Genomic DNA, 27756 nt, shown 5'->3' on the forward strand with positions numbered 1-27756 from the left:
ATTTGGATGTTTGTCCATCGATTAAGAATGGTCCACGTCCCAATCACGATGCATCGTCTACCCCAGCTTTACTTTGTATTATCATTATAGGCCGGTAAGTAACACAATACAAACTAGACCAAGCTTATTTTAGTCAAATTTGAATGATAGCTTGAAGGCGATAACTATGAGAGGTGGGAATGTTTGGGCACATCACAACAAGTGAAAAATCTGGATGTGGTTTTCGACTCTGACCTTAGTTTTATACAACATATGAAAAATGTAACACTAATAGTTTTTTATCATCTTAAGAATATAGCCAGAGGTCGCCCAATTCCCTCTCAGGGCAACACGGAGACGCTAATGCATGTTTTTTTTACAAGTCATATAGATTATTATAACGCCTTGCTTTCTGGTCTTCCAAAAAAAGTTATTACACCTTTGCAATTACTCCGAAATTCAGCGGCAAAGGTCCTGACGAAGACCAGGACGCAGGCTCACATTACACCAGTTTTAAAATATCTGCATTGGCTCCCCGTCTGTTTCAGGTACATTTTAAGGTTTTTCTTATGGTTTATAAATATTTTTATAGTATTGGGCTGTCAATCAATCAATCAGTCAAAGTTTATTTTATATAGCCCTTAATAAAAACTGTCTCAAAGGGCTGAACAAGCCATCCTCTGCTCAGATCCTACATCAGGGCAAGAAAAAACTCAACCCAATGGGATACAATGAGAAACCTCGGACGGGACCCTCTCCTGAGCGACCGTCGATTGGCTTTAGTTAATAGTGTTAGAGTCCAGTCCAGCACGGGACCTTCTTATCGTTCAGATTTGCTTTTACTCTACGAGCCTTCCAGGGCCCTGAGATCCTCCGGCCGTCATCTCCCAATTATTTCAAAAGTCAGGACACAAAGTCATGGGATGGCATCTTTCCACCATTATGGCCCCCGTTTATGGAACAGCTTGCCGGGGGACCTCAGAGCTGTGGAGAACGTTCATGTTTTTAAGAGCAGGCTTTAGACCCACCTTTTTTTATTTGGTTTTTACCTGATATTTCATTTAAGTCATTTGTATTTTACTTTTTATCCTATTAGTTATGCAAGATTGTATTTAGTTCTACTTATTTATTATGTATTTACTGTATATTCATTGTATTTTTTCTATTAATCTTCATATATCTTACGTGTATTTTATCCTTTATCTGTACTTATGGTTCTTACTATTTTACAAGTTTTATTATTTTTAATTTCCAACGTTCCTCAGATGAGCCATCTGCCTCAGAGGTTATCAACCGTGCTAGTGGGAGTGCTTTTGTGTCAGCGTCCCGGTGGCCATGGTCTGATGACGTCATGGTGCAAATGGCTCCTGTGATAGTGTTTATTCACGTCTCCTCTGTACTCAGCTATGCAATAATTTGTCCATATAGTTGCATGTGTGTGTGTGTGTGCGTGTGTGTGGTATCTGTGTCCGTGCAAACCTATGTGATAATGGGGGATATGGGTGAAGTGAAGTGAATTGAATTATATTTATATAAACCCAATATCAACGTTACATTTAAACCAGTGTGGGTGGCACTGGGAGCAGGTGGGGAAAGTGTCTTGCCCAAGGACACAACGGCAGTGACTAGGATGGCGGAAGCGGGGATCGAACCTGGAACCCTCAAGTTGCTGGCACGGCCACCCTACCAACTGAGCTATACCGCCCCATATATGGGTCATCGGGGTATTGTTTTAACTTTGTAAAGCACTTTGCAATGCATTTCTTTTATTTATGAAAAGCGCTTTATAAATAAAGTTTGATTGATTGATTGATTGATTGATAATTCGATCCGATTCCGATTGCTGGGTTGACAATTCCATTCAGAATCGATTCAACACGATTCTTGAATCAAAACCGATTCTCACGATGTAATATTTAGTATGGTAATTATATAACAATAACAAAATACATTTTTGAAAATTTTGAATTAATTTAGAATCGGAATAATAATTTTTGAACACCGCTACTAAACCAAAAACAAAAGTTGTCTAATTAAGAACGCATAGCTAGATTAGCCTATCCTTCACACTCGTATCTAACGGTATTAATGATAACAGCGGCGGTAAAATTCTCGACAGTTCGTTTTACCATTTTAAATCAAAATTATTTTAAAAAACGTGTTTTGATAGCCGCACTTTGATGAACTCACTGACGGATTAGTGCTAGCTCGCTCGCTTAAATGCTAACATGAATATAAGAAACATAAATGTATTTCCCCATTAACAAACATGTCCTAATCTAAACTGATAAACACATTACTGTCTGAGCAACTAAGACATGCAAGTGAGCACATATAACCTACAAGCTATGCTCTATTAGCACACACGGTGCGTTCAGGAACACTAAACAGAGTAAGACATCAGAACGCCCGCCAGAACACGTTTATCCGTGAAACACAGGAAACACAAAACATGCAAAATAGGCCTTTTAAAAGTGGGTATATTTATCAAAAACTTTTAAAGATTTCAGTGTGTGTGTGTGTAGAAGTCATTTTTGAGCACATTCAACAATACCGCGATAATAATGAAACACGCTACAATTTTGGTCACAATAACCCTGATATGAAATTTTCATACCGTTACATCCCTACTTACTGTACATCACTCACATATCAAGGTTCTGCTTGGCATGTTCAATGTCTCTCTTGATTTCTCGATCGATGTGGAAGTAAAGCTTCTTGGGCATTGGAAGGGGGACGAGCGGCGCTCTTTTTGGATCGGGATGCTCACTGTAAAAAACAAAGTTATTAGTAAAGATGAAGGATTTTAGAACCTTCTATTTTGATTATTCTGTTTTCTTATGATATGTTATACTCCTACCTAACTACAATGGCAACTAAGCTTTCATTTCTATTCAACACTTTCATTCATTGGCTAAAACCCAAAAAATTACATTGGTGCATTTTTTTTGCTGTTGCAGAATCCCGGTTAGTACTGCCACACTTATTTTGACGCTTACTTACCACAAAAAGTCACCGTGTGCATTTTTTGATGCTGTATAACTTCAATCAATCAATCAATCAATGTTTACTTATATAGCCCTAAATCACTAGTGTCTCAAAGGGCTGCACAAACCACCACGACATCCTCGGTAGGCCCACATAAGGGCAAGGAAAACTCACACCCAGTGGGACATTGGTGACAATAATGACCCAGTGGGACGTCGGTGACAATGATGACTATGAGAATCTTAGAGAGGAGGAAAGCAATGGATGTCGAGCGGATCTAACATGATACTGTGAAAGTTCAATCCACAATGGATATAACACAGTCGCGAGAGTCCAGTCCAAAGCGGATCCAACACAGCAGCGAGAGTCCCGTTCACAGCGGAGCCAGCAGGAAACCATCCCAAGCGTAGGCGGACCAGCAGCGCAGAGATGTCCCCAGCCGATACACAGGCGAGCAGTACATGGCCACCGGATCGGACCGGACCCCCTCCACACGGGAGAGTGGGACATAGAAGAAAAAGAAAAGAAACGGCAGATCAACTGGTCTAAAAAGGGAGTCTATTTAAAGGCTAGAGTATACAAATTAGTTTTAAGGTGAGACTTAAATGCTTCTACTGAGGTGGCATCGCGAACTGTTACCGGGAGGGTATTCCAGAGTACTGGAGCCCGAACGGAAAATGCTCTATAGCCCGCAGACTTTTTTTGGGCTTTGGGAATCACTAATAAGCCGGAGTCCTTTGAACGCAGATTTCTTGCCGGGACATATGGTACAATACAATCGGCAAGATAAGATGGAGCTACACCGTGTAGTATTTTATACGTAAGTAGTAAAACCTTAAAGTCACATCTTAAGTGCACAAGAAGCCAGTGCAGGTGAGCCAGTACAGGCGTAATGCGATCAAACTTTCTTGTTCTTGTCAAAAGTCTAGCAGCCGCATTTTGTACCAACTGTAATCTTTTAATGCTAGACATGGGGAGACCCGAAAATAATACGTTACAGTAGTCGAGGCGAGACGTAACAAACGCATGGATAATGATCTCAGCGTCTTTAGTGGACAGAATGGAGCGAATTTTAGCGATGTTACGGAGATGAAAGAAGGCCGTTTTAGTAACGCTTTTAATGTGTGCCTCAAAGGAGAGAGTTGGGTCGAAGATAATACCCAGATTCTTTACCGTGTCGCCTTGTTTAATTGTTTGGTTGTCAAATGTTAGGGTTGTATTATTAAATAGAGTTCGGTGTCTAGCAGGACCGATAATCAGCATTTCCGTTTTTTTGGCGTTGAGTTGCAAAAAGTTAGCGGACATCCATTGTTTAATTTCATTAAGACACGCCTCCAGCTGACTACAATCCGGCGTGTTGGTCAGCTTTAGGGGCATGTAGAGTTGGGTGTCATCAGCATAACAGTGAAAGCTAATACCGTATTTGCGTATGATGTCACCTAGCGGCAGCATGTAGATGCTGAAGAGTGCAGGGCCAAGGACCGAACCCTGGGGAACTCCACACGTTACCTTAACGTAGTCCGAGGTCACATTGTTATGGGAGACACACTGCATCCTATCAGTAAGATAAGAGTTAAACCAAGACAGGGCTAAGTCTGACATACCAATTCGTGTTTTGATACGTTCTAATAAAATATTATGATCGACGGTATCGAAAGCAGCGCTAAAATCGAGGAGCAGCAACATAGATGACGCATCAGAATCCATCGTTAGCAATAGATCATTAGTCATTTTTGCGAGGGCTGTCTCCGTGGAGTGATTTGCCCTGAAACCGGATTGAAAGGTTTCACATAGATTGTTAGACGCTAAGTGTTCATTTAACTGCTCCGCAACAATTTTTTCAAGGATTTTTGAAATAAAGGGAAGGTGAGACACCGGTCGGTAATTTACCATGAGGTCAGGATCGAGGTTAGGTCTTTTAAGAAGAGGATGAATAACCACTTTTTTGAATGCTAGGGGAACAGTGCCCGAGGAGAGTGATAAGTTTATAATATTTAGCACTGATGGACCTAATAATACAAAGAGCTCCTTGATCAGTTTCCCAGGAAGAGGGTCAAGTAAACATGTTGTCTGTTTTATTCCATTTACATGTTGTAACAATTCCTCTAATGTTATTTCCTCAAAACGAGAGAAACTATTTTGGAGGGCAGTATCCGCCGGATATACAATCGTGTCAGTGTTAATAGAACCCCGTTGTAGCTGGGACGCATTGTCTTTAATCTCCTTTCTAATGACTTCAATTTTCTTACTAAAGAATTGCATAAAGTCATCAGCTGAGTGGGTTGAGTTACTGGAAGGAGTCCTTTGTTGGGTTAGCGATGCTACCGTACTAAACAAAAATTTAGGATCGTTTTTATTACTTGATGGTTATATTGCTGCTTAGAGATAATGATGAAGTTCACGATACTTTAACACATGTCAACATAAAACAATTTTTTTTTTCGACATGGAGGGGTAGTCGACATACAGGTAAACAACCGATTTTCGAAAATTTAAGACTTTCAAAGGAAATATCGTTAAAAAAACATATAAACAAAGTGCAATGAATTAATTAACATGATACCTCTACTTAAGAGTATCTCAATTTTAGAGTGTTTTGAGATAAGAGCAGATTCTTGGCTGCTTATTACGCTATAAATTACCACTAAACACTTAAATTACAAGCATCTGTGCCATCAGTTGCCAAGAAGATGAAGTGGATGATATTCATTGAATTAAAAAATGTAATAATCAAAAACATGACCGAGCGTGTCGCCAACTTGGAAAGCAATTTGAGCTTAAGACAGAGTCTAACAGCAGCTCAGAATGTTAAAATAATATCTAAACAGCGGACATTTATGCATGAAATGATAATGAAGCTGCTTATGGTAAGTTTAACGGATAAGAAATGTTCTGCTTGTAAAAAAAGGATTTGCAAGAATAAAAACAATGTTCTGCAAGGGAAAAAAAATTATTTGCAAATGCGACAACTATTTTCTTTAACCTCTTAAGGCCCAAGCTGTTTGTTTACATGCTTTTTTTTATTTGTCTTTGCTGTTTGGGCTAATTGGGCCCTAATTAGTATAAAAACTAAGAATCATCTTTTTATATGATGTACTTAGTCCATAAGTACACAAACGTGTACTTCATGTTTAGTTACATGCTAATTCTTATTTTTACATGTTTTTTTGTTTTTAATTCCATTGTATGTTATTCTCTTCTGACACCACAGGATGGCAGTATAAGTGTCCACATAAGCGGCCATAAGACGCCAATTCAGTAGGCTACACAATTTTGGAAATAAGCCTCAAATGGGACAAGCGGTAGAAAATGGATGGATGGAAGAGCTAAAAGGTGCTCTGGCCACTAAGCCTGTATTAATTAAAAAACGATTCGCAAGTATAAAAAACATTTACTTCAACTTTTGGCAGTATCATTCCATCCTGAGCAATCCACACACTTGCACTCAGAGCCACATGCAAAACTCTCGTAATTCGCACTCTGTACCAATTTAGGGCTGTCAAAGCAACAGTTATTTGTGAATGGTGTTGTCCACAAACCATACCGAAGAAGAAGAATCAGGGTTGGTAGTAAAATGGCGGACAAAAGCTCAAAACAAGCTCAACCGGTAAATTAACGTGTTTTTTATTATGGTCTCATTGTAAATCCCGCAATGTTATTTATTAATGCTTCCGTGTTATGTTGTTATGCCGTTGTGGTCAGCTGGGAAGACAGAGCTCTGACAGTCTTAAAATTACCTAGCAGCACCACCTGTCGTTGTCGAGCGCAAATTAAGGAACATTCGCATGTGGCTCAGAATGCAAGTGTGTGGATTACTGTTGAAAGGGTGGAATACTCCTTCCAAAACTTTTAAGTTAAAGAACATATATTTTATACTTGCGAATAGTTTTTTTCTTGCCGAAAATATGTTGGCTTTTTTATTTTTTACTTGCGAATGTTTTTTTTTACTCCCAGACTTTTTTTTTTCCTGCGAATATTTTTTTTTATTTGCAGAGAATTGTTTTTGTACTTGCAAATTGTTTTTTCAACCTGCAGATCTTTTTTTTTAATTAGCGCTTAGTGGCTCAAACTACTTTTTTCTACTTTTAAATCAGTTTTTTACTTGCAGAAAAATGTTTTTTTTTTAAATCTTGAAAATCATTTTTAAAATAAAGAAAATTGTTTTTATACTTGAAAATATTTTATTTGAAGACAATTGTTTTTATATTTGCGAAAAACATTTTATTAACACATTTTTTAGAATTTTTTTACTTGAGAATAATTTTTCATTGACGAAAATTGTTTAAATAATTTGCGAATCGTTTTTTTTCTGGCAAAATATATTTTTTTAATTTGCGAGTAGGGGCTTAAAATAGTTTTTATACTGGTGAATAATTTTTTTTCTTGCAGAATGTTATTGTTTTTACTTGAGAATAATTTGTCATTGAAGAAAATTGTTTAAATAAATGCAAATCTTTTTTTTCTGGCAAAATATTTCTTTTAAATTTGCGATTAGTAGCTTAAAATTGTTTTTTACTTCCTGAATTTTTTTTTTTTTACATTTAACATTTCTTTTTACTTTGCAGAATTTTTTTTTATATATTTGCGAATGGTTGGGTGTGAGAGAAAAACATTTTTGTGTGTCTGTGGAGTTTTGGCAGTAAACTCACTCCATACTTTATGCCTTAAGGCAGTGATTCGCAAACAGTGGTACGTGTGCCACTAGTTATACGCGGGCTCCATTTAGTAGTACGCCAAAGAATCACCTAATTCATCCATCCATTCATCCATCCATTTCCTTTCGCTTAAACAAGTACAATGTTTTGTTTTCCTATATTAAAACACAGTGTCACTGTTCAAACTGTGTGTAATGGCCAAAATATTAAATATACTTGTTAAATAAAACCTGTCTTGTTTTTAATGAATACTAAGGATTACTATGCTACTGTATTTTATTGTTGGTCATCATGGTGGTACTTGGAGAGCCAAGTGTTTTCATAGGTGGTACTTTGTAATAAAAAAACATTTGAGAACCACTGCCTACAGCTTGGGGTTTTTCGTACCTACTTTTGTTCTCTGTTTGACTAATTGAGTTGATCAAACCTTTTCTAACATTCCTCACAACAAAATAATAATGTATGTACTATGACTCCTGCTGATATCGTATTGGCTTAATATCCGTATTGGCCAACACGCAAGGCTCCAATAACAGTATCATATCGGAAGTGAAATAGTCGTATTAGGACACCCCCATTATACAAACCCCGTTTCCATATGAATTGGGAAATTGTGTTAGATGTAAATATAAACGGAATACAAGGATTTGCTTATCTTTTTCAACCCATATGCAGTTGAAAATTCTACAAAGACAACATATTTGATGTTCAAACTGATAAACTTTTTTTTTTTGCTAATAATCATTAACTTTAGAATTTGATGCCAGCAACATGTGACAAAGAAGTTGGGAAAGGTGGCAATAAGTAATGATAACGTTGAGAAATTCTCATCAAACACTTATTTGGAACATCCCACAGGTGTGCTGCCTAATTGGGAACAGGTGGGTGCCATGATTGGGTATAAACAGCTTCCATGAAATGCTAAGTAATTCACAAACAAGGATGGGGCGGAGGTCACCAATTTGTAAGCAAATTGTCAAACAGTTTTAGAACAACATTTCTCAACGAGCTATTGCAAGGAATTTAGGGATTTTACCATCTACGGTCTGTAAAATCATCAAAAGATTCAGATAATCTGGAGAAATCACTGCACGTAAGCGATGATATTACGGACCGTTGATCCCTCAGGCGGTACTGCATCAAAAACAGACATCAGTGTGTCGAGGATATCACCACATGGGCTCAGGAACACTTCACTGTCAGTAACTACAGTTGGTTACTACGTCTGTAAGTGCAAGTTAAAACTCTGCTGTTCAAAGCAAAACCCATTTATCAACAACACCAAGGAACGCCGCTGGCTTTGCTGGGCCCGAGATCATCTAAGATGGACTGACTCAAAGTGGTAAAGTGTTCTGTGGTCTGACGAGTCCACATTTCAAATTATATTTGGAAACTGTGAACGTGGTGTCCTCCGGAACAAAGAGGAAAATAACCATCCGGTTTGTCATAGGCGCAAAGTTCAAAAGCCAGCATCTGTGATGGTATGGGGGTGCATTAGTGCCCAAGGCATGGGTAACTTACACATCTGTCAAGGCACCATTAATGCTGAATGGTCCATACAGGTTTTGGAGCAACATATGTTGTCATCCAAGCAACGTTATCATTGACGCCCCTGCTTATTTCAGCAAGACAATGCCAAGCCACGTGTTACAACAACGTGGTTTCGTAGTAAAAAAGTATGGGTACTTTCCTGGCCAGCCTGCAGTCCAGGCCTGTCTCCCATCAAAAATGTGTGGCGCATTGCATCCATCCATCTTCTTTCGCTTATCCGAGGTCGGGTCGTGGGGGCAGCAGCCTAAGCAGGGAAACCCAGACTTCCCTCTCCCCAGCCACTTCGTCTAGCTCTTCCCGGGGGATCCCGAGGCGTTCCCAGACCAGCCGGGAGACATAGTCTTCCCAACGTGTCCTGGGTCTTCCCCGTGGCCTCCTACCAGTTGGACGTGCCCTAAACACCTCCCTAGGAAGGCGTTCGCATTATGAAGCATAAAATACGACAGCGGAGACCCCGGACTGTTGAACGACTGAAGCTCTACATAAAACAAGAATGGTAAAGAATTCCACTTTCAAAGCTTCAACAATTAGTTTCCTCAGTTCCCAAACGTTTATTGAGTGTTGTTAAAAGAAAAGGTGATGTAACATAGTGGTGAACATGCCCTTTCCCAACTACTTTGGCACATGTTGCAGCCATGAAATTCTAAGTTAATTATTATTTGCAAAAAAAAATAAAGTTTACAAGTTTGACCATCAAATATCTTGTGTTTGTAGTGCACTCAACTGAATATGGGTTGAAAAGGATTAGCAAATCATTGTATTCCGTTTATATTTACATCCAACACAATTTTCCAACTCATATGGAAACGGGGTTTGTACATCCAACTTTTCAATTAGTGGCACCAATGCACCATTCACCCTTTTTTTTATTCCTTCTTCAGTGTATTGCGTTTTAGGATCCCCCTCACTTCTGTAAACATGCACATCATTGAAATGAAGGCCAAAAAAGTGTGTGATTAATTTGTGTTGATACATAATTTAATCAACCACTTTTTGTGATTTATCGCAATCGTTAATGGGTTAAATTTTTAGCAGGACTCGGGGACTTAAAAAGAGATTCTTAATCTAAATCGAACTTCCCTGTATAAAAGACTAAACACAATTAAAACAACCATTCCTGTGCCTGTGAACCATTCATTTATTCATCTCACCAGTAGTGCAGGATGTAATCCAGCAGGGTTGCTATGGGCGGACCTTCAGCTGTGGCTTGCTCATACAGAAGACCCCAGGAGCCGTCCTCGCCCACCACAAACTGCGTACACACACAATGTCAACACGCCACAATCTTTAGAAATGTTCTATTTGCAGAGCGTGAGCAGCTTGGTTTACTCACCTGTAGAGTTTTGTCAAACCAGCGGTTGCCACTGTTGGAGAAGGTCCCGCCTCCATGCAGGACCTGAGCTGCTTTACGACTGGCGTACCTGTCAATCAAAAGGCATATCACTTATATACTGTAACACATTGGTTTTCAATTTTTTTTCACCAAATACCACCTAAGAAAACATTTGACGCTCCAAGTACCACCATAATGACCAACATTAATACATAGTAGCATAGAGGGCCTAAGTATTCATTAAAAACGAGGCGGAGGTTTTATTTAACAAGTATATTTAAAATGTCAGCATTGTAACATTATGCACAGTTTGAACAGTAACACTGTCTTTTAAAATATGAAAATACAACACTGTACTTAAATAATGAATCCAATCTTTGGCATACCGATAATGCAGGGGTCGGCAACCCAAAATGTTGACAGCCATATTTGACCAAAAATACAAAAAGAAAAAAATCTGCATGGAGCCAGAAAATACTAAAAGCCTTATATAAGTGTTGTAATGAAGGCAACACATGATGTAAGTGTGTATATTAGCCTACTATCAAAATGACTTTGAAAGTCTTATATACGTGTTATAATGAAGACAACACATGATGTAAGTATCATATTAGCCTACTATCAAAATGACTTTAAAAATCTTATATAAGTGTTATAATGAAGGCAACACATGATGTAAGTGCCTTTATTAGCCTACTATCAAAATGACTTTAAAAGTCTTATATAAGTGTTATAATGAAGGCAACACGTGATTTAAGTGTCTATATCAGCTAAATTAGCCTACTATCAAACTTTAAGTCTTATACAAGTGTCCAAATGAAGGCAACAAATAATATGTTTCTATATTAGCTATATAAGCCTAATATCAAAGGCTGACGCAAATCTTTGTTAACAGAAATGTTGTATTTTAATTTTTTATTGTACACATTTTTGCAACATTGGAAATCATTAGTAAAATGGAGGCTTCTCACAGGACTAGATAACTTCTGGAACTTACTGGCTCAGAATGGCCAAAGGTATAGATGTGTGAGTCCAAGTTTAAAACGTTTGGTGGACAAAATGAGACAAAGCTGGAATGGCATAAAACCCGTCTTTCTGTGACAGCCTCGGAGAAAGTTGTACATGTAAACAAACTACGGTGAGTTCAAGGACCGCTGAAATGAGGACAAAACGATGCTTGCCAAATATTCTCATCAGTGATGCATGTATAACAAACAGTGGGATTTATAACAATTAGGAAGGTTTGTGTCATGTTTGTTCTCATATAGAAAATATGTTTAAACAAAAAGTATATTTTTTTCTTAATCTTTTTCCATTTTCACACATCTTTGAAAGAGGTCAAGAGAGCTAAAGATCCGCATGCGTCTCTGGAGCCACGGGTTGCTGACCCGCACACTAGTGGTACACGTACCAGTTTGAGAATCACTGCAATATCAGATTTCAGTGGTAATGCTACATTATACCATTAAACTCTAACAGGCCAGAGCCGCAACTGGAAGTTTAACCAGCAATAGTGATATAACACTTGACCTATGACTCGTGTGTGTCTGTCTATGTGTGTGTGTGTGCTTGTGTGCTTACTTCTCATCCGATATCCTCATGACAGGAGAATCCAGACAGAGAGAAAAGAGTCCCTTCTCTATTGCCCACACCGATTCCTGGTTGAGTTTATCTGATCAAACAAAAGCATAGGAACAGTCTTATTACTAAAAAGGTGGCCATCGACATTAAAGGCCTACTGAAATGAGATTTTCTTATTTAAACGGGGATAGCAGGTCCATTGTATATGTCATACTTGATCATTTTGCGATATTGCCATATTTTTGCTGAAAGGATTTAGTAGAGAACATCGACGATAAAGTTCGCAACTTTAGGTCGCTAATAAAAAAGCCTTGCCTTTACCAAAAGTAGCAGACGATGTGCGCGTGACGTCACGGGTTGTAGGGCTCCTCACATCCTCACATTATTTACAATCATAGCCAGCAGCAGCTAGAGCGATTCGGACCGAGAAAGCGACAATTTTCCCATTAATTTGAGCGAGGATGAAAGATTCGTGGATGAGGAAATTTAGAGTGAAGGCCTACAAAAAAAAAAAAAAAAAGGCGAGAGCAGTAAGAGCGATTCAGAGGTTTTTGGACACATTTACTCGGATAATTCTGGGAAATCCCTTATCTGCCTATTGTGTTGCTACTGTTTTAGTGAGTTAAATAGTACCTTAAAGTCGGAGGAGGGGTGTGGCCACGGGTGTTTTGACGCCAAAGTCTCTGAGAGAAGTCACGGCAGCTGCAGGAGGACGCTGGCTAAGGCTGATCTCCGGTAAGAGGCGACTTATTTCCACAACTTTCTCTCCGACAACTGCCGGTTGACATGTAGTCGGGATCCATGTTTGCTTGACCGCTCTGATCCATAGTAAAGCTTCCCCTCAGGGAATTTTAAACAAGGAAACACCCTGTGTTTGTGTGGCTAAAGGATAAAAGCTTCCCACCTCCATCTTTCTACTTTGACTTCTCCATTATTAATTGAACAAATTGCAAAAGATTCAGCAACACAGATGTCCAAAATACTGTGTAATTGCGCGATGAAAAGAGACAACTTTTAGCCGTAAGTAGTGCTGGGCTAATATGTCCTCTCCAACCAATAACGTCACACGCACGCGTCATCATCGCGTCATCATTTCGCGACGTTTACAACAGGAAACTCCGCGGGAAATTTAAAATTGTAATTTTGGAAACTAAACCGGCCGTATTGGCATGTGTTGCAATGTTAATATTTAATCATTGATATATAAACTATCAGACTGTGTGGTCGGTAGTAGAGGGTTTCAGTAGGCCTTTCAATACATCACTATTAAAAATGTGTCAGTTATGTGGTGTAGTATTATGAATCTTATTACGAGTTGGCGCGTAAGTGTCAAAGTCAAGGCCCGTGGGCAAGATCTGCCAGCTGCTGTTTTGCATGCACCAAAACTCCATCAGTGTTGGCGCTAGGAATTTTTAAAATACTGTAGGGTCCCCATCAAGTCATGAAAATGGGGTCCCACAGTACATTTTTGGCGTCCCCTTTTTTGTAACTGTTTTGAAAACAAATTATACATGTATGCATTATCGTGTTATTTCACACATTGTATATTGTGTTTTGGAAATAGGTTGTCACGAATGTTACTTAATTCATAAAAAAAAATATACAAAAGAAAACCCATTTTAATGCATATGTAAATTTCTTCAGTTATAAACATTTTTTCACTTTTTTCTTTCCTTCATGGATCTAAACTTTACCGTTGCCAGTATTTTTTTCTATATTTTTATGGTAATATTTTCAGAATCTGTTTGTTCTATTTTTGGCCAAAGTAAGAGAAAGAAAACAATCTGAAGTTGTTTTTAGTTTTTAGTTTTAATGCCATGATTTTAATAGTCCGGCACCGTGTGCACAGATTTTCCTCCATGCGGCCCCTGAGCTAAAATGACTTTGACATCCCTGATTAAACTACGTCATTAACATGCATTATCACGACATAACGATAGTATTAAAATCTGTATCGTTGATTTTATTTATATCATTTATAACAAATCATCTACAATGCACAGCCCAGGTTTACATACAAAGCACAGTCATGAGAACACAAACATGAGGGAGGCAAACAAGGGAGTGAGACAGCATTGCTACAAAATTATAAACTACACCTGCAAAGGTGAGGAAAATGAGGGGAAGGAAACAAAAGCTGAGGCACTTTTTGTTTCGGAAAGCCAATATTTGCTAAAGAATAGCAAAAAAATGTATTGTTTTTTTTTTTTTTAGTTCTGCACATTTTTATTTTTATTTTGTTGTTATTTTAATGTAAATATTTGGAATTTTTAAATAATACATACAATCATATTGGATATTTTTGTTAATAATTAGTTTGTTGTAGCAATCTGTTCCAAGAACAAATACACAAAGTCAAAGACTGTATAGTAACATTTGACAAAATGATAGTTTTACATTAGCAAGTAATTTTTACACAAAAAATCTGAAGAGTCATTTATTTGGGACCCAAAATGGCCACAATTCCTATCACAAGTCAGCACAATGATCCACAAGGGAAATTGTTCGACACAGTAGCTCAGTTACAAAGGATGGAAAGTGTTAGGATGGAAATGATAATGCAGGTATAAAGTAGGCTAAAAATGTACTGTCGTAGTAATATAAACCATAACATATATCTAATATTTACATATATACACAGTGTATGATATATACTGACATATTATATTTTTAAAGAATATAAACAATATATAACAATTACCATGTACAATACTACAGTTTATGTAACAGCTGCAGCATAAAATAGAGAGTAGATACAACAGAAAATATACATTATAAACAAAAAGAGGTAGCTAACATAGCTGATTGTTTATCAAAAACATACCAGAAATGAATGTGCACACACTCACTTAAGACTACGAATAGAAAAACGTTGCCATACTTTTTTGTCAGGCTTGCGTGAGTGTGGTTGTGTGTGTGTGCGTGCGTGTGTGTGTGTGCGCTACCTCCCAGCAGGCGGTTGTAGGCCTGTCCCCATGTGTGGCGGTGCTCGCTGGTCAGGATGCCCATCGGCTCCTTGTCTGTCTTCCAGGACTGAGACCTGATCCTCAACAGCTGCCCGTGGATTTGACTCTCTGTCAGACGGGAACCGTCGCTATTGTACACGTCCAGTTGGAAGAACTGGCATCAGGGAAATACATTTGCTGAGTATTATTTCCTATTTAAAAAAATTGCTTAGCTTTTTGTACCCTCTGTTTTATGTCCGACCTTTTTGGAACAAATTGCTAACAAAAATCGAGGTACCAGTGTACGAAACCCAAAACCAGTAAAGTTGGCACATTGTGTAAATCGTACATAAAAACAGAATACAATGAATTGCAAATCCTTTTCAACCTAAATTCAATTGAATAGACTGCAAAGACCAGATACTTCATGTTCAAACTTTGAAACGTTGTTATTTTTTGAAAATATTAGCTCATTTGAAATTTAATACCTGCAACATGTTTCAAAAAAGCTGGCACAAGTGGCAAAAAAGACTGAGAATGTTGAGGAATGCTCATCAAACACTTATTTGGAACAATCCACAGGTGAACAGGCTAATTGGGAACAGGTGGGTGTGATTGAGTATAAAAGCAGTTTCCATGAAATACGGTGGAGTGCAGAGAGAGTTGGCTCAAGATGAGGAGGAAACAGAGCAAAGGTCCCAAAGAAAACGAGAAAAGACGTCAAAGTTTTTTTTCAAACATTTTTACTGGAAAAAAAACGACATTGTTGGGAAATGTTTGCACTGTCAAATGCTTAGCATTGATAATGCAGCACATTATCAGAAAGTGTCCTTCATATTTAAGAGCAGCAAACAAGCAAAAACAAGATAAAAGTCTATTTTGGTAGCTAACGACGACATCTTTTATGTTTGACTTGCAGAACAAATGTTTGATTCAAACACATGGGGGCATGTAAAGATGGGATAGCATCGACAGTTAATAATTTAATTTTAATGTAAAAAAAAAAAAAAAATCTAACACCACTACTTGTATTAATACTTATCGTACTTTGTCAGAGATTCTTGTTGTTTAGTTATGTTCTTTAAGACTTCAAATATTCTTTATTGTTTTTTTGTAAATTACCTGGTCCATATTCACCTGGATAAACATTTTTTTTTCCTTTCTTATTTATTTAATTATGTTTTTAATAAAATAAATATTCAGCAATGCTCCCATGGTAAAGGTGCAAATTCAATGTTATGTCCATTTATAAGTTGGTTGGTTCCGTGTAAATGTGACACTATGTTCCCCTTTTCTTATGTCTGTACAGCACTTTGGCCAACTGGGGTTGCTTTTTAAATGTGCTATATAAATAAACTGAACTGAATTGTTTTCTTCTTCTGAAGAGTGAAGACAGATGACAACCATGTCGACATCATTGTCTACACTGGAAGTAATCATTCAGAATTATCAGTTTAATATTAATGGATGTTTTACTTTTCAACCAGAGAAAAAATACCTTCACCAAGATGGACCGTGCAACTTCCAAAGAGTCGCGGCAGAGGACGCTATTATTATTTGCAACTCTATTTGGCCGTTTGGGACATGGGACAAGAGAGCTATCATGTGAATAAAAGTGTTAAATAGCTATTTTAATAAAAGACACGCTGGTGTTAATATGTATGGTCATGTTCAGAGTTCACAAATGTTTGTAAATATACTGTGCCTGAAAAATTATTGACAGAGAATGACAAGTGTTATGTGTGAGAGAAAAAGACAAGTGCGCACGAGAAAGAATATGTATCGGAACTGAACCTGTTGTTAGCACAAGATTGACAGTAAAAGTCTTCTGGCTGCAACAACACAATAAGTTGAAAAACACACATTCAGTAATTATTTTCAAAGCGCACCGAGATATTAAGTACACTATATCAGTTGTCAGGCAAAAGTTTAACTGTTTGATGTTCCATCTTTTTTTTTCATACAATAATGTGTGCATTTTAAGCACAAAGTCTGCTCGCCTGTGTTCAAGGACCCTCCTTGTCAAAAACTGACCAATCACAGCGCTCCGTTTTGCATCACCAGTGACGCGAACCTAGGATTTTTTACAGGAGGGTACGGCAGGGGGACGGGGAACGACGCCTAAGCATGCTACGCGACGCCAGATCATATTCCAGGCTTTAGCCTCCTCTGTCTTTCAAAACTTGTGAGGGCTCTGTTTCGATCTTTAATCATGTACACAGTTCTGTGTATAAGATACAAAAGTGAAACTAAACCAAACTTTGTCCGATGCGGTCATTGATTTAGCATATGTTTACCTTTCTCACTTTATCCAGGTTTCTAAATGTGGGTGTGAATGCATAAATGTGACGTTATGATGTCTGCGTTAAGGAAACAGGGAAGTGTTTTATGCTGGGTTTATCGCTACTACAAGGAATTGACCATTTCTGATTTTTACCAGAGGTTGTAGGTAGTTTTAAACGTTCCTAATTTCATTTAAACAACTTTATTATTGAATTTTGACAGCAAAATTAAATTTCTCTGCACTTTTTCGATGTTGTCTTCTATAATTGACAGATTTAAATGAAAGAAAAAAAAGAGGCAAAATCCCATCTTCTGACTCGACCTAACACAGGCCTGGGCAATTATTTTGACCCGGGGGGGCAAATTTTGAGGAAAAAATGTGTCTATATATACACACACACACATATATGTAAACTGTGAAAATCTGCCGTACAGTACTTTTAGGAACACTAATACAAGACCTCACAATAATGTCTGATTGAAAGCTAAAAACGTCATGCACAGACCGCCTTAAAAAACAGAATGGAATTTCATTTTTTTACTGAATGAGACGCCTGGAATGTACATAAAAATAAAGATTGTGTGATTTACAATATTGACGTCACACCACCTCTCGATCAACATATTTTACAATTAAGCGAAATGCAACAAAAATGCAACAAACAGCGAAATATGAACGTAGAGGGTTATAAAACCCCACCTACAATCTGATATACAGTGGGGCAAAAAAGTATTTAGTCAGCCACCGATTGTGCAAGTTGTCCCACTTAAAATGATGACAGAGGTCTGTAATTTTCATCATAGGTACACTTCAACTGTGAGAGACAGAATGTGAAAAGAAAATCCAGGAATTCACATTGTAGGAATTTTAAAAAATGTATTTGTAAATTATGGTGGAAAATAAGTATTTGGTCAACCATTCAAAGCTCTCACTGATGGAAGGAGGTTTTGGCTCATAATCTCACGATACATGGCCCCATTCATTCTTTCCTTAACATGGATCAATCGTCCTGTCCCTTTAGCAGAAAAACAGCCCAAAATCATGTTTCCACCCCCATGCTTCACAGTAGGTATGGTGTTCTTGGGATGCAACTCAGTATTCTTCTTCCTCCAAACACGACGTGTTAGGTTTATACCAAAATGGACACATGGATGATACAGCAGAGGATTGGGAGAATGTCATGTGGTCAGAAGAAATGAAAATAGGTATAAACTCAACTCGTCGTGTTTGGAGGAAGAAGAATACTGAGTTGCATCCCAAGAACACCACACCTACTGTGAAGCATGGGGGTGGAAACATCATGCTTTGGGGCTGTTTTTCTGCTAAGGGGACAGGACGAATGATCCGTGTTAAGGAAAGAATGAATGGGGCCATATATCGTGATATTTTGAGCCAAAACCTCCTTCCATCAGTGAGAGTTTTGAATGGTTGACAAAATACTTATTTTCCACCATAATTTACAAATAAATTCTTTAAAATTCCTGGATTTTTTTCCCACATTCTGTCGCTCACAGCTGAAGTGTACCTATGATGAAAATTACAGACCTCTGTCATCATTTTAAGTGGGAAAACTTGCACAATCGGTGGCTGACTAAATAATTTTTTGCCCCACTGTATCGCTAAGCTTTAGAACTTTGTTGTAAAAATCTCCTTTCGCGTCTGTCCCTGACACCCGCATTTCAGGCTGATACCATACCAGATTACCATAGTAACTAGTATATAATGATAAAGCGCAAATTCCAACCATTGAAACACTTTTTACGTTTCCAGACTTACGGAAATTTGAAAACATTACTGCACATCATAATGGCAGCTACACTTTCCATCTTAAGGATCTAAAAAAATTATTTGGGAATGTCTGGCGGGCCAGATTGAAATGCTTAACGGGCCGCATGCGTCCTCCGGGACTAAATATGCCCATGTCTGACCTAACGTCATCATTTACAGTACAGACGAGAATAAAAAGTTCAACACTGCTGACCTGATAGTTCCGGACCACAGTGATGTGTGTTGGTGACCGGCGGGGGGTCCCATGGTGGGCGATGTAGTCGTGCTTGGGCCCCGGGATGCGACATGAGGAGAAGAGCAGGGGGTAGAGGTCCATGCAGAGAGGCATGCCTCGCATGTACTCCACTGGCAGCTGGCCACTAACAAACCATAAAAGTCTTTAAGTTAAGGCAGGCGATTAATTGTATATTATTGTACATTACTTCTCTAATGAAAAATATTATGAATTGGTATGCTGTGTTTGGAGAAGCTACTGCATGAGAATTGTTGTATACTTTTGCAACACTGAAATAGGATTTGCACAACTCTTAATTGCACAAGCGTGCCTGTGCAAGTCCAAGTGAGTTTGAAAAAAAAAACAAGAAACTCATTGCGTAACAATAATTTTTTGGATATACTCCAATGTAACGTATGCATGTCGGACATTAACTAATTACCATAAATACCAAATGTCACTTTGTGTATGCAAGTGATGTATTTAGCAAAATGGAGAAGTTGCGCCTTCTTCACACATGTGGGCCAATATATCTAGAGAAACATATGATATTCATACGACTAAGAAATAACATTCCAACATGGCCGCAGGTCAGCACACACAAATAGCAATGAGACGGATTAAACGGGTCATTGAAGGATTACCGCAGGTTGTGTGTCACTCGCCCAATGAGATCAGTTACCGTTTGATAAATGGTTAGGATGTTTATGAGTGGGGATCATCATCAGAATGGGAGTAAGCAGATCCTGACAAGCACTTATAGTAAACGTTCTCGACGGAACCATTAATACATGAAGTATGAATGACGTATGAATGAAATACTATACTAATGTCATATGAAGGACTTACTTGTCCATTTTGGCCTTAAAGTCAAGTACCGCTGCAATCAGTTTGGATGCAAACCTGAAAAAAAAAGTCCATCAGTATAAAAAACATCTTTTCATACTTTTTCATAATCAAGTCAAATCACTTTTTTTTTTTTAAAGAATATACTAAAATTAAAATAATATCATATTTTTAACAATTAAGGCAAATTACTATTTTTGTAATAATTTAAGAATACACTTACCGGTAAATGAAAACATCTCATGCACTATTAATTTCTGATTTCAATACCGGTAATTTTAAATCGCATAAAGGGAAGAAGATTAAGAGCTATTCAGTAGGATTTAAGGTCCAAGCTTACATCACACTCAAATTTTTACTGCATACCTTTCGTAAGTGCCGGCAATTCAAGGAAATACGGTAATAATATTTCAATTTTAATAAAATAATAAATGCTATTTTAAAAAATATTTTCTTGAATAAAATAGGAAAAAAGCGATTTGACTTGATAATAAAGACAATAAAATATTAAGTCAGATCACTTTTCCCCCATTTTCTTTCGGAATATATTAAAATAAACATCAAATCTATTGTATTGTTAGAAATATTTTCTTTTTACCCGAAGATGAATCACTTAATCCGATTTTCTTTGAGAATACCGTATTTTTCGGATTATAAATCGCTCCGGAGTATACGTCGCACCGGTCGAAAATGCATAATAAAAAAGGAAAAAAACATATATACGTCGCACTGGAGTATAAGTCGCATTTTTGGGAGTAATTTATTTAATAAAATCCAACACCAAGAATAGACATTTGAAAGGCAATTTAAAATAAATAAAGAATAGTGAACAACAGGCTGAATAAGTGTACGTTATATGACGCATAAATAACCAACTGAGAACGTGCCTGGTATGTTAACGTAACATATTATGGTAAGAGTCATTCAAATAACTATAACATATAGAACATGCTATACGTTTACCAAACAATCTGTCACTCCTAATCGATAAATCTGATGAAATCTTCTTCCACGATGTCGCTTCTAAACAACTCTGCCAACTCCAAAGGTATGCGTCGCTTCCTCTTGTCGTTTTCTGCTCCATATTTCACTACGTCCAGCTTGTAATCTGCAGTACATGATTTCCTTTTTGGTGCCATTTTTGTTCAGCCCTTCTCAGTTTTTATAAGTTACCGCCAACGATGAAATTATCCATTTTAATAGCTACGGCAGAAGCATATAACATATAGCAGTTAGCATTCCATGACCCTACCCCGCCGAATTCTTATTGGTTGACGTGTGTGTGTGACAATTGCTGACATTTTTTTTGTCTCTTCTTTGAATGAGATAAATAATATTATTTGATATTTTACGGTAATGTGTTAATAATTTCACACATAAGTCGCTCCGGAGTATATGTCGCACCGGCCAAACTATGAAAAAAAACTGCGATTCATAGTCCGAAAAATACGGCATATTAGAACACAAAAATATTATGTAATATTAATATTATTGAATTTTTTACTACTCAATCGCATCACTTTTCCCCATTTTCTCTGAAAATATATTAAAATACAGATAAATCTAGTGTATTACTAATATTGTATATTTATTTTACAATTAAGTCAAATCCATTTTTTCACATTTTGTTTCAGAATATGTTTAAAAAATAACGTCAGGGATATTAATAATAATGTATAATTTATGAGTGTCAAGTCAGATAATTTTTTCCATTTTCATTAAAAGTATATTCAAACAAATTTCAAAGCGACCTAACAACATGAGAAGACTAATGATTGTCTTTTTCAATCAATCAATCAATCAATCAATCAATCAATCAATCGTTTATTTATATAGCCTTAAATCACCAGTGTCTCAAAGGGCTGCACAAACCACAACGACATCCACGGTAGAGCCCGCATAAGGGCAAGGAAAACTCCCCCCAGTGGAACGTCGGTGACAGTGACAATGATGACGATGAGAAACCTTGGAGAGGACTGCATATGTGGGCAACCCCCCTCTCTAGGGCAGTGTTTTTCAACCACTGTGCCGCGGCACACTAGTGTGCCGTGAGATACACACAGTCTGGTGTGCCGTGGGAGATTATGTATTTTCACCTATTTGGGTTAAAATATTTTTTGCAAACCAGTAATTATAGTCTGCAAATGATGTGTTGTTGTTGAGTGTTGGTGCTGTCTAGAGCTCGGCAGAGTAACCATGTAATACTCTTCCATATCAGTAGGTGGCAGCCGGTAGCTAATTGCTTTGTAGATGTCGGGAACAGCGGGAGGCAGTGTGCAGGTAAAAAGGTGTTTAATGCTTAAACCAAAAATAAACAAAATATGAGTGCCCCTTAAAAAAAGGCATTGAAGCTTAGGGAAGGCTAAGCAGAACGAAACTAAAACTGAACTGGCTACGAAGTAAACAAAAATTGAATGCTGGACGACAGCAAAGACTTACTGTGGAGCAAAGGCGGCGTCCACAAAGTACACCCGAACATGACATGACAATGGACAATGTCCCCACAATGAAGGATAAATACGACTGAAATATTTTGGATTGCTAAAACTAAGTAAATGCGGGAAATATCGCTCAAAGGAAGACATGAAACTGCTCCAGGAAAATACCAGAAAAAGAGAAAAAGCCAGCAAAATAGGAGCCAAGACAAGAACTAAAACACTACAAACAGGAAAACTCAAAATAAGTCAGGGTGTGATGTGACAAGGTGGTGACAGTACACCTACTTTGAGACAAGACCTATATTGCTTGGTTATTGTTTAAAGTCGTATCCAACAATTGCGACCACGACGTTTTGCTGTCAACTGAGATTTGCTTTTCAATGATTTCTGCTGGTGGAGTGCCTCCGGATTTATTGAACGCAAAAAATGTGCCTTGGCTCAAAAAAGGTGGAAAAACACTGCTCTAGGGGACCGACAGCGATGGATGCCGAGCGGGTCTAACATGATATTGTGAAAGTCCAATCCATAGTGGATCTAACATAACCGTGAGAGTCCAATTTTAAATCTCCCTTCATTCCTTAAGTAAAGTAGTGTGTGCAGTGTGTGTTTACTCACAACAATTGGCTCCTCCAACCATTATAATCCCTCCTGGGGAGGGAGATGGCCGGGTTGGAGTGCACAGGCAGAGGCAACCGGCTCTCCAAGTAAGCCCACTGGACCCACCAGTCTGAGATCTATGGGGGGGGCACACACACACACACACACACACACACACACACACACACACACACACACACACACACACACACACACACACACACACTGTGATCTATTTCTTTGAACGCAGAGTTACAAGTGGAAAATTAGCTTTGTAGCTACTACTGGCAAATTTAAAGTTAAAGTACCAACGATAGTCACACACACATTAGGTGTGGTGAAATTATCCTCTGCATTTGACCCATCCACATGTTCACCCCCTGGGAGGTGAGGGGAGCAGTGAGCAGCAGCGGTGGCCGCGTTTCAGAATCATTTTGGTGATTTAGCCCCCAATTCCAACCCTTGATGCTGAGTGCCAAGCAGGGAGGCAATGGGTCCCATTTTTATAGTCTTTGGTATGACACGACCAAGGTTTGAACTCACGACCTTCCAGTCTCAGGGCGGACATTCTAACCACAAGGCTACTGAGGATGTCCATCCATCCATTCAATTTTCTACCGCTTGTCCCTTTTGGGGGAGCCTATCTCAGCTGCATTCGGGGGGAAGCCGGGTTACACCCAGGACAAGTAGAATTTAAATGAAAATAATATTAAACAAAAATTAAAAGATGTTTGTTACTGTGTACTGTCCCTGTTTTAAAATAAAGAAATTAAGGTAAATAGCCCTGTAATAAATGTCCATTGCAGAGGACGCCGGCTTTGAAGAGGCTACACAGAATGGCGTCATAGAAATAGGTGAACAAATGCTACCTTTGTTTGGCTACGAAAGCAAAAAGTGCTGTCACGCCAAATTTCTTCCCCCCGTACAAAAACCTTCCCCCCGGAAGACATTTGGCGTGACAACCCCTCTAATGCCTGAAGGACCCCAATGAGGGTGGAAGGACCTTAAAGCAGCCCACACAGCTGCCTGTTTTAAAAGCATTATATTTGGCTGATTGTCATTGGTGAAAAATAACGGTGAGGAAAAAATATTAGCATTCCAGCATGCTAACCTTTCAAGCTATTTTTGCTTCGGTAATTTTGCAGCTGTAACCCTTAAGAGTCATATAACTTGTTTAAAGCAGCCCAAACAGCTGCCTGTTTTAAAAGCATTATAATTGGCTGATTGTCATTGGTGAAAAATAACGGTGAGGAAAAAATATTAGCATTCCAACATGCTAACCTTTCAAGCTATTTTTGCTTCGCTAATTTTGCTGCTGTAACTCTTTAGAGTCATAAAACTTGCTTAAAGCAGCCCAAATAGCTGCCTGTTTTAAAAGCATTATAATTGGCTGATTGTCATTGGTGAAAAATAACAGTGAGGAAAAAATATTAGGATTCCAGCATTCTAACATTTCAAGCTATTTTTGCTTCGCTAATTTTGCAGCTGTAACCCTTAAGAGTCATATAACTGGCTTAAAGCAGCCCAAACAGCTGCCTGTTTTAAAAGCATTATAATTGGCTGATTGTCATTGGTGAAAAAGCACAGTGAGGAAAAAATATTAGCATTCCAGCATGCTAACCTTTCAAGCTATTTATGCTTCGATAATTTTGCAGCTGTAACTCTTTAGAGTCATATAACTTGCTTAAAGCAGCCCAAATAGCTGCCTGTTTTAAAAGCATTATAATTGGCTGATTGTCATTGGTGAAAAATAACGGTGAGGAAAAAATATAATAATAATAATAATGGATTAAGTTTATATCGCGCTTTTCTATTGTTAGATACTCAAAGCGCTCACAGAGAAGTGGGAACCCATCATTCATTCACACCTGGTGGGGGTAAGCTACATTTGTAGCCACAGATGCCCTGGGGTAGACTGACGGAAGCGTGGCTGCCAGTTTGCGCCTAGGGCCCCTCCGACCACCACCTGTCATTCATTCATCTTTCATTTACCAGTGTGAGCGGGACCGGGGGCAAGGGTGAAGTGTCCTGCCCAAGGACACAACGGCAGCGAATTAGATGTCAATAGGTGGGAAGCAAACCTGCAACCCTCAGGCTTCTGGCACGGCCGCTCTACCCACTACGCCATGCCTCCCCAAAATATTAGCATTCCAGCATGCTAACCTTTCAAGCTATTTTTGCTTCGCTAATTTTCCAGCTGTAACCCTTAAGAGTCATATAACTTGGTATTATCACGCCCTCATTGGGGTCCTTCAGACATTAGAGGGGCTGTCACGCCAAATGTCTTCTGGGGGGAAGGTTTTTGTAGGGGGGAAGAAATTTGGCGTGACAGCGCCCATAGTCTATTTTTAACACATAGCTCGTTTTCATCTTAATTCATAAAAATAAAATGAAACCATTATTAAGTAGATCTATTTATTACACAGGGCAGCACGGTGGAAAAGGGTTAGTGCATGTGCCTCACAATACGAAGGTCCTGAGTAGTCCTGAGTTCAATCCTGTGCTCGGGATCTTTCTGTGTGGAGTTTGCATGTTCTCCCCGTGACTGCGTGGGTTCCCTCCGGGTACTCCAGCTTCCTCCCACTTCCAAAGACATGCACCTGGGGATAGGTTGATTGGCAACACTATATTGGCCCTAGTGTGTGAATGTGAGTGTGAATGTTGTCTGTCTATCTGTGTTGGCCCTGCGATGAGGTGGTGACTTGCCCAGGGTGTACGCCGCCTTCAGCCCGAATGCAGCTGAGATGGGCTCCAGCCCCCCCGCGACCCCAAAAGGGGCAAGCGATAAAAATTGGATGGATGGATATTTATTACACAAATTTGCTGTGTCGCAGAAGTCACTAAGCTAAAATGTGGATGTTTTGTTCAGAAAACTTAGCATTTTTTAAATACATTGGATTGATTTTAGCTCGAGATCAGCCAGCGGTGAGTATTGGCCGTTGTTTGTGAAAAATTATGTGATGTTGTACTTTTAATGTGGATCACATACATCGATCCCGTCTGGTTGACATTGGTTAATTTTCGACAAATGGCTAGCAGCTAATTATGTGTCAGCGCGGAGCAGCTGCTCAAAGCTAATAATCATCACCTCCATTACGGAAAATAAACTGCCTTCCTTAGCAGCTTATGTATTATTATTAAGTATCATTGTCACTGGAGGACGACGCTTAACATGCTACACACTGACAACAAGCATGCCAATAGTTAACCTAACCGCAAAGCTACCTTAAACAATAACTACAAATAAGTGATTAGTAAAGTTACAGAAGTGTAGATGGAACTGGGATGTCGCAGACCGTAAACTACTATTAACAGGGAAATAGATTACCGTATTTTTTGGACTATAAGGCGCAATTAAAATCATTTTTTTAAATCAAAACTCAATGGTGCGCCTTATAACCCGGTGCGCCTAATGCACGGAATAATTATGGTTTTGTTTACCGACCTTGAAGCTATTTTTTTGGTACATAGTGAAATGATAAATGTGACCAGTAGATGGCAGCCAAACATAAGAGATACGTGTAGACTGCAATATAATGGCAGTGACACACAAGAGATACGTGTAGACTACAATATGACTCAAGTAAACAACACCAACATTTTATATGTTCCATTGAAAATATAGAACATTAAACACGGAACTCAAAAATCTATCAAAATGTTTTAGTACCACTTTGGTAAACTATGAAGCCGCACCGCTTGATGGATTGTACTGTGTTTCAACATACAAGTATTATTATGGTGTGCGTATAAGGTAAGAAATGTTATCTGGCGTTTTGTTTCGCAATATTATGTAAATGCAACTTTTCTTACCTTCTGGTACCTGCTGATCTGTATTTGAGATCTGTATAAGTCCAGAAAATTTGAACACGTCCACCTTTGTAGTCCGCGCTGATGCTGTAGTTGATAAGCTTCTTCTTATTCTCTATCTTCTTGTTATGGGACATTCATCGTCCGCTGTTGCCATTTCTAATATAAAGTAGTGTAAAGTTCTTACTTATATCTGCCATTAAAGTGCTTAAACATACTGGTGTAGTGAGTTTTCATTATTCACCCAAGGAGCTTCAGTTATTAGAGGGTTCCGGTCAGACGTTTTATTATATGGGACACATTTCCGGCCGATGAGGAGATGCTGCTCCGATATTGATTTAAGTAAAGTCTAAATTTCATTAAAACTGTTAGCTCCATCTTTTGATACTCCTTCCACTCCTGTCTTTGCACGCTACACCGATACAACAAAGATGACGGGGAGAAGACGCTGTCGAATGTGAGCCACGTAAATAAGATTGCCCACAAAACGGTGCATCCTGAAGCGACTTTCAAAAAGTGGCTTGAAAATGATCAGTAAAACATAATCTATGCAACATTTTGACCAAAGAACCACCATTACATGTTATGTAGACCACAAAGAAGTGTTTTCAATTTAGAAAAAAAATACAAATAATAATATGACTCCTTTTAATGCACCTTATAATCCGGTGCGCCTTATATATAATAAAAGATCGAACATAGACCATTCATTGGCAGTGCGCCTTAAAATACAGTGCGCCCTATGGT

The 27756-nt window shown here is 38.4% G+C and overlaps 1 protein-coding gene across 2 annotated transcripts in view; it reads right to left on the bottom strand.

Annotated features, from left to right (window-relative positions):
• Nucleotides 1-27756, bottom strand: part of cratb (carnitine O-acetyltransferase b) — a 47029-nt gene that overhangs the window by 15907 nt on the left and 3366 nt on the right. For both annotated transcript variants that reach the window (XM_061882101.1, XM_061882103.1), the window contains exons 3-10: nucleotides 23218-23336; nucleotides 20168-20221; nucleotides 19298-19463; nucleotides 15033-15207; nucleotides 12088-12178; nucleotides 10507-10594; nucleotides 10325-10425; nucleotides 2629-2748 (exon numbers count right to left, since the gene is read on the bottom strand). In XM_061882101.1, the coding sequence (XP_061738085.1) occupies nucleotides 2629-2748; nucleotides 10325-10425; nucleotides 10507-10594; nucleotides 12088-12178; nucleotides 15033-15207; nucleotides 19298-19463; nucleotides 20168-20221; nucleotides 23218-23336 (914 nt within the window). The remainder of the gene's footprint in view (nucleotides 1-2628; nucleotides 2749-10324; nucleotides 10426-10506; nucleotides 10595-12087; nucleotides 12179-15032; nucleotides 15208-19297; nucleotides 19464-20167; nucleotides 20222-23217; nucleotides 23337-27756) is intronic.

Source organism: Nerophis ophidion, linkage group LG21 (genome assembly GCF_033978795.1).
Source record: "Nerophis ophidion isolate RoL-2023_Sa linkage group LG21, RoL_Noph_v1.0, whole genome shotgun sequence".
Lineage (NCBI taxonomy): Eukaryota > Metazoa > Chordata > Actinopteri > Syngnathiformes > Syngnathidae > Nerophis > Nerophis ophidion.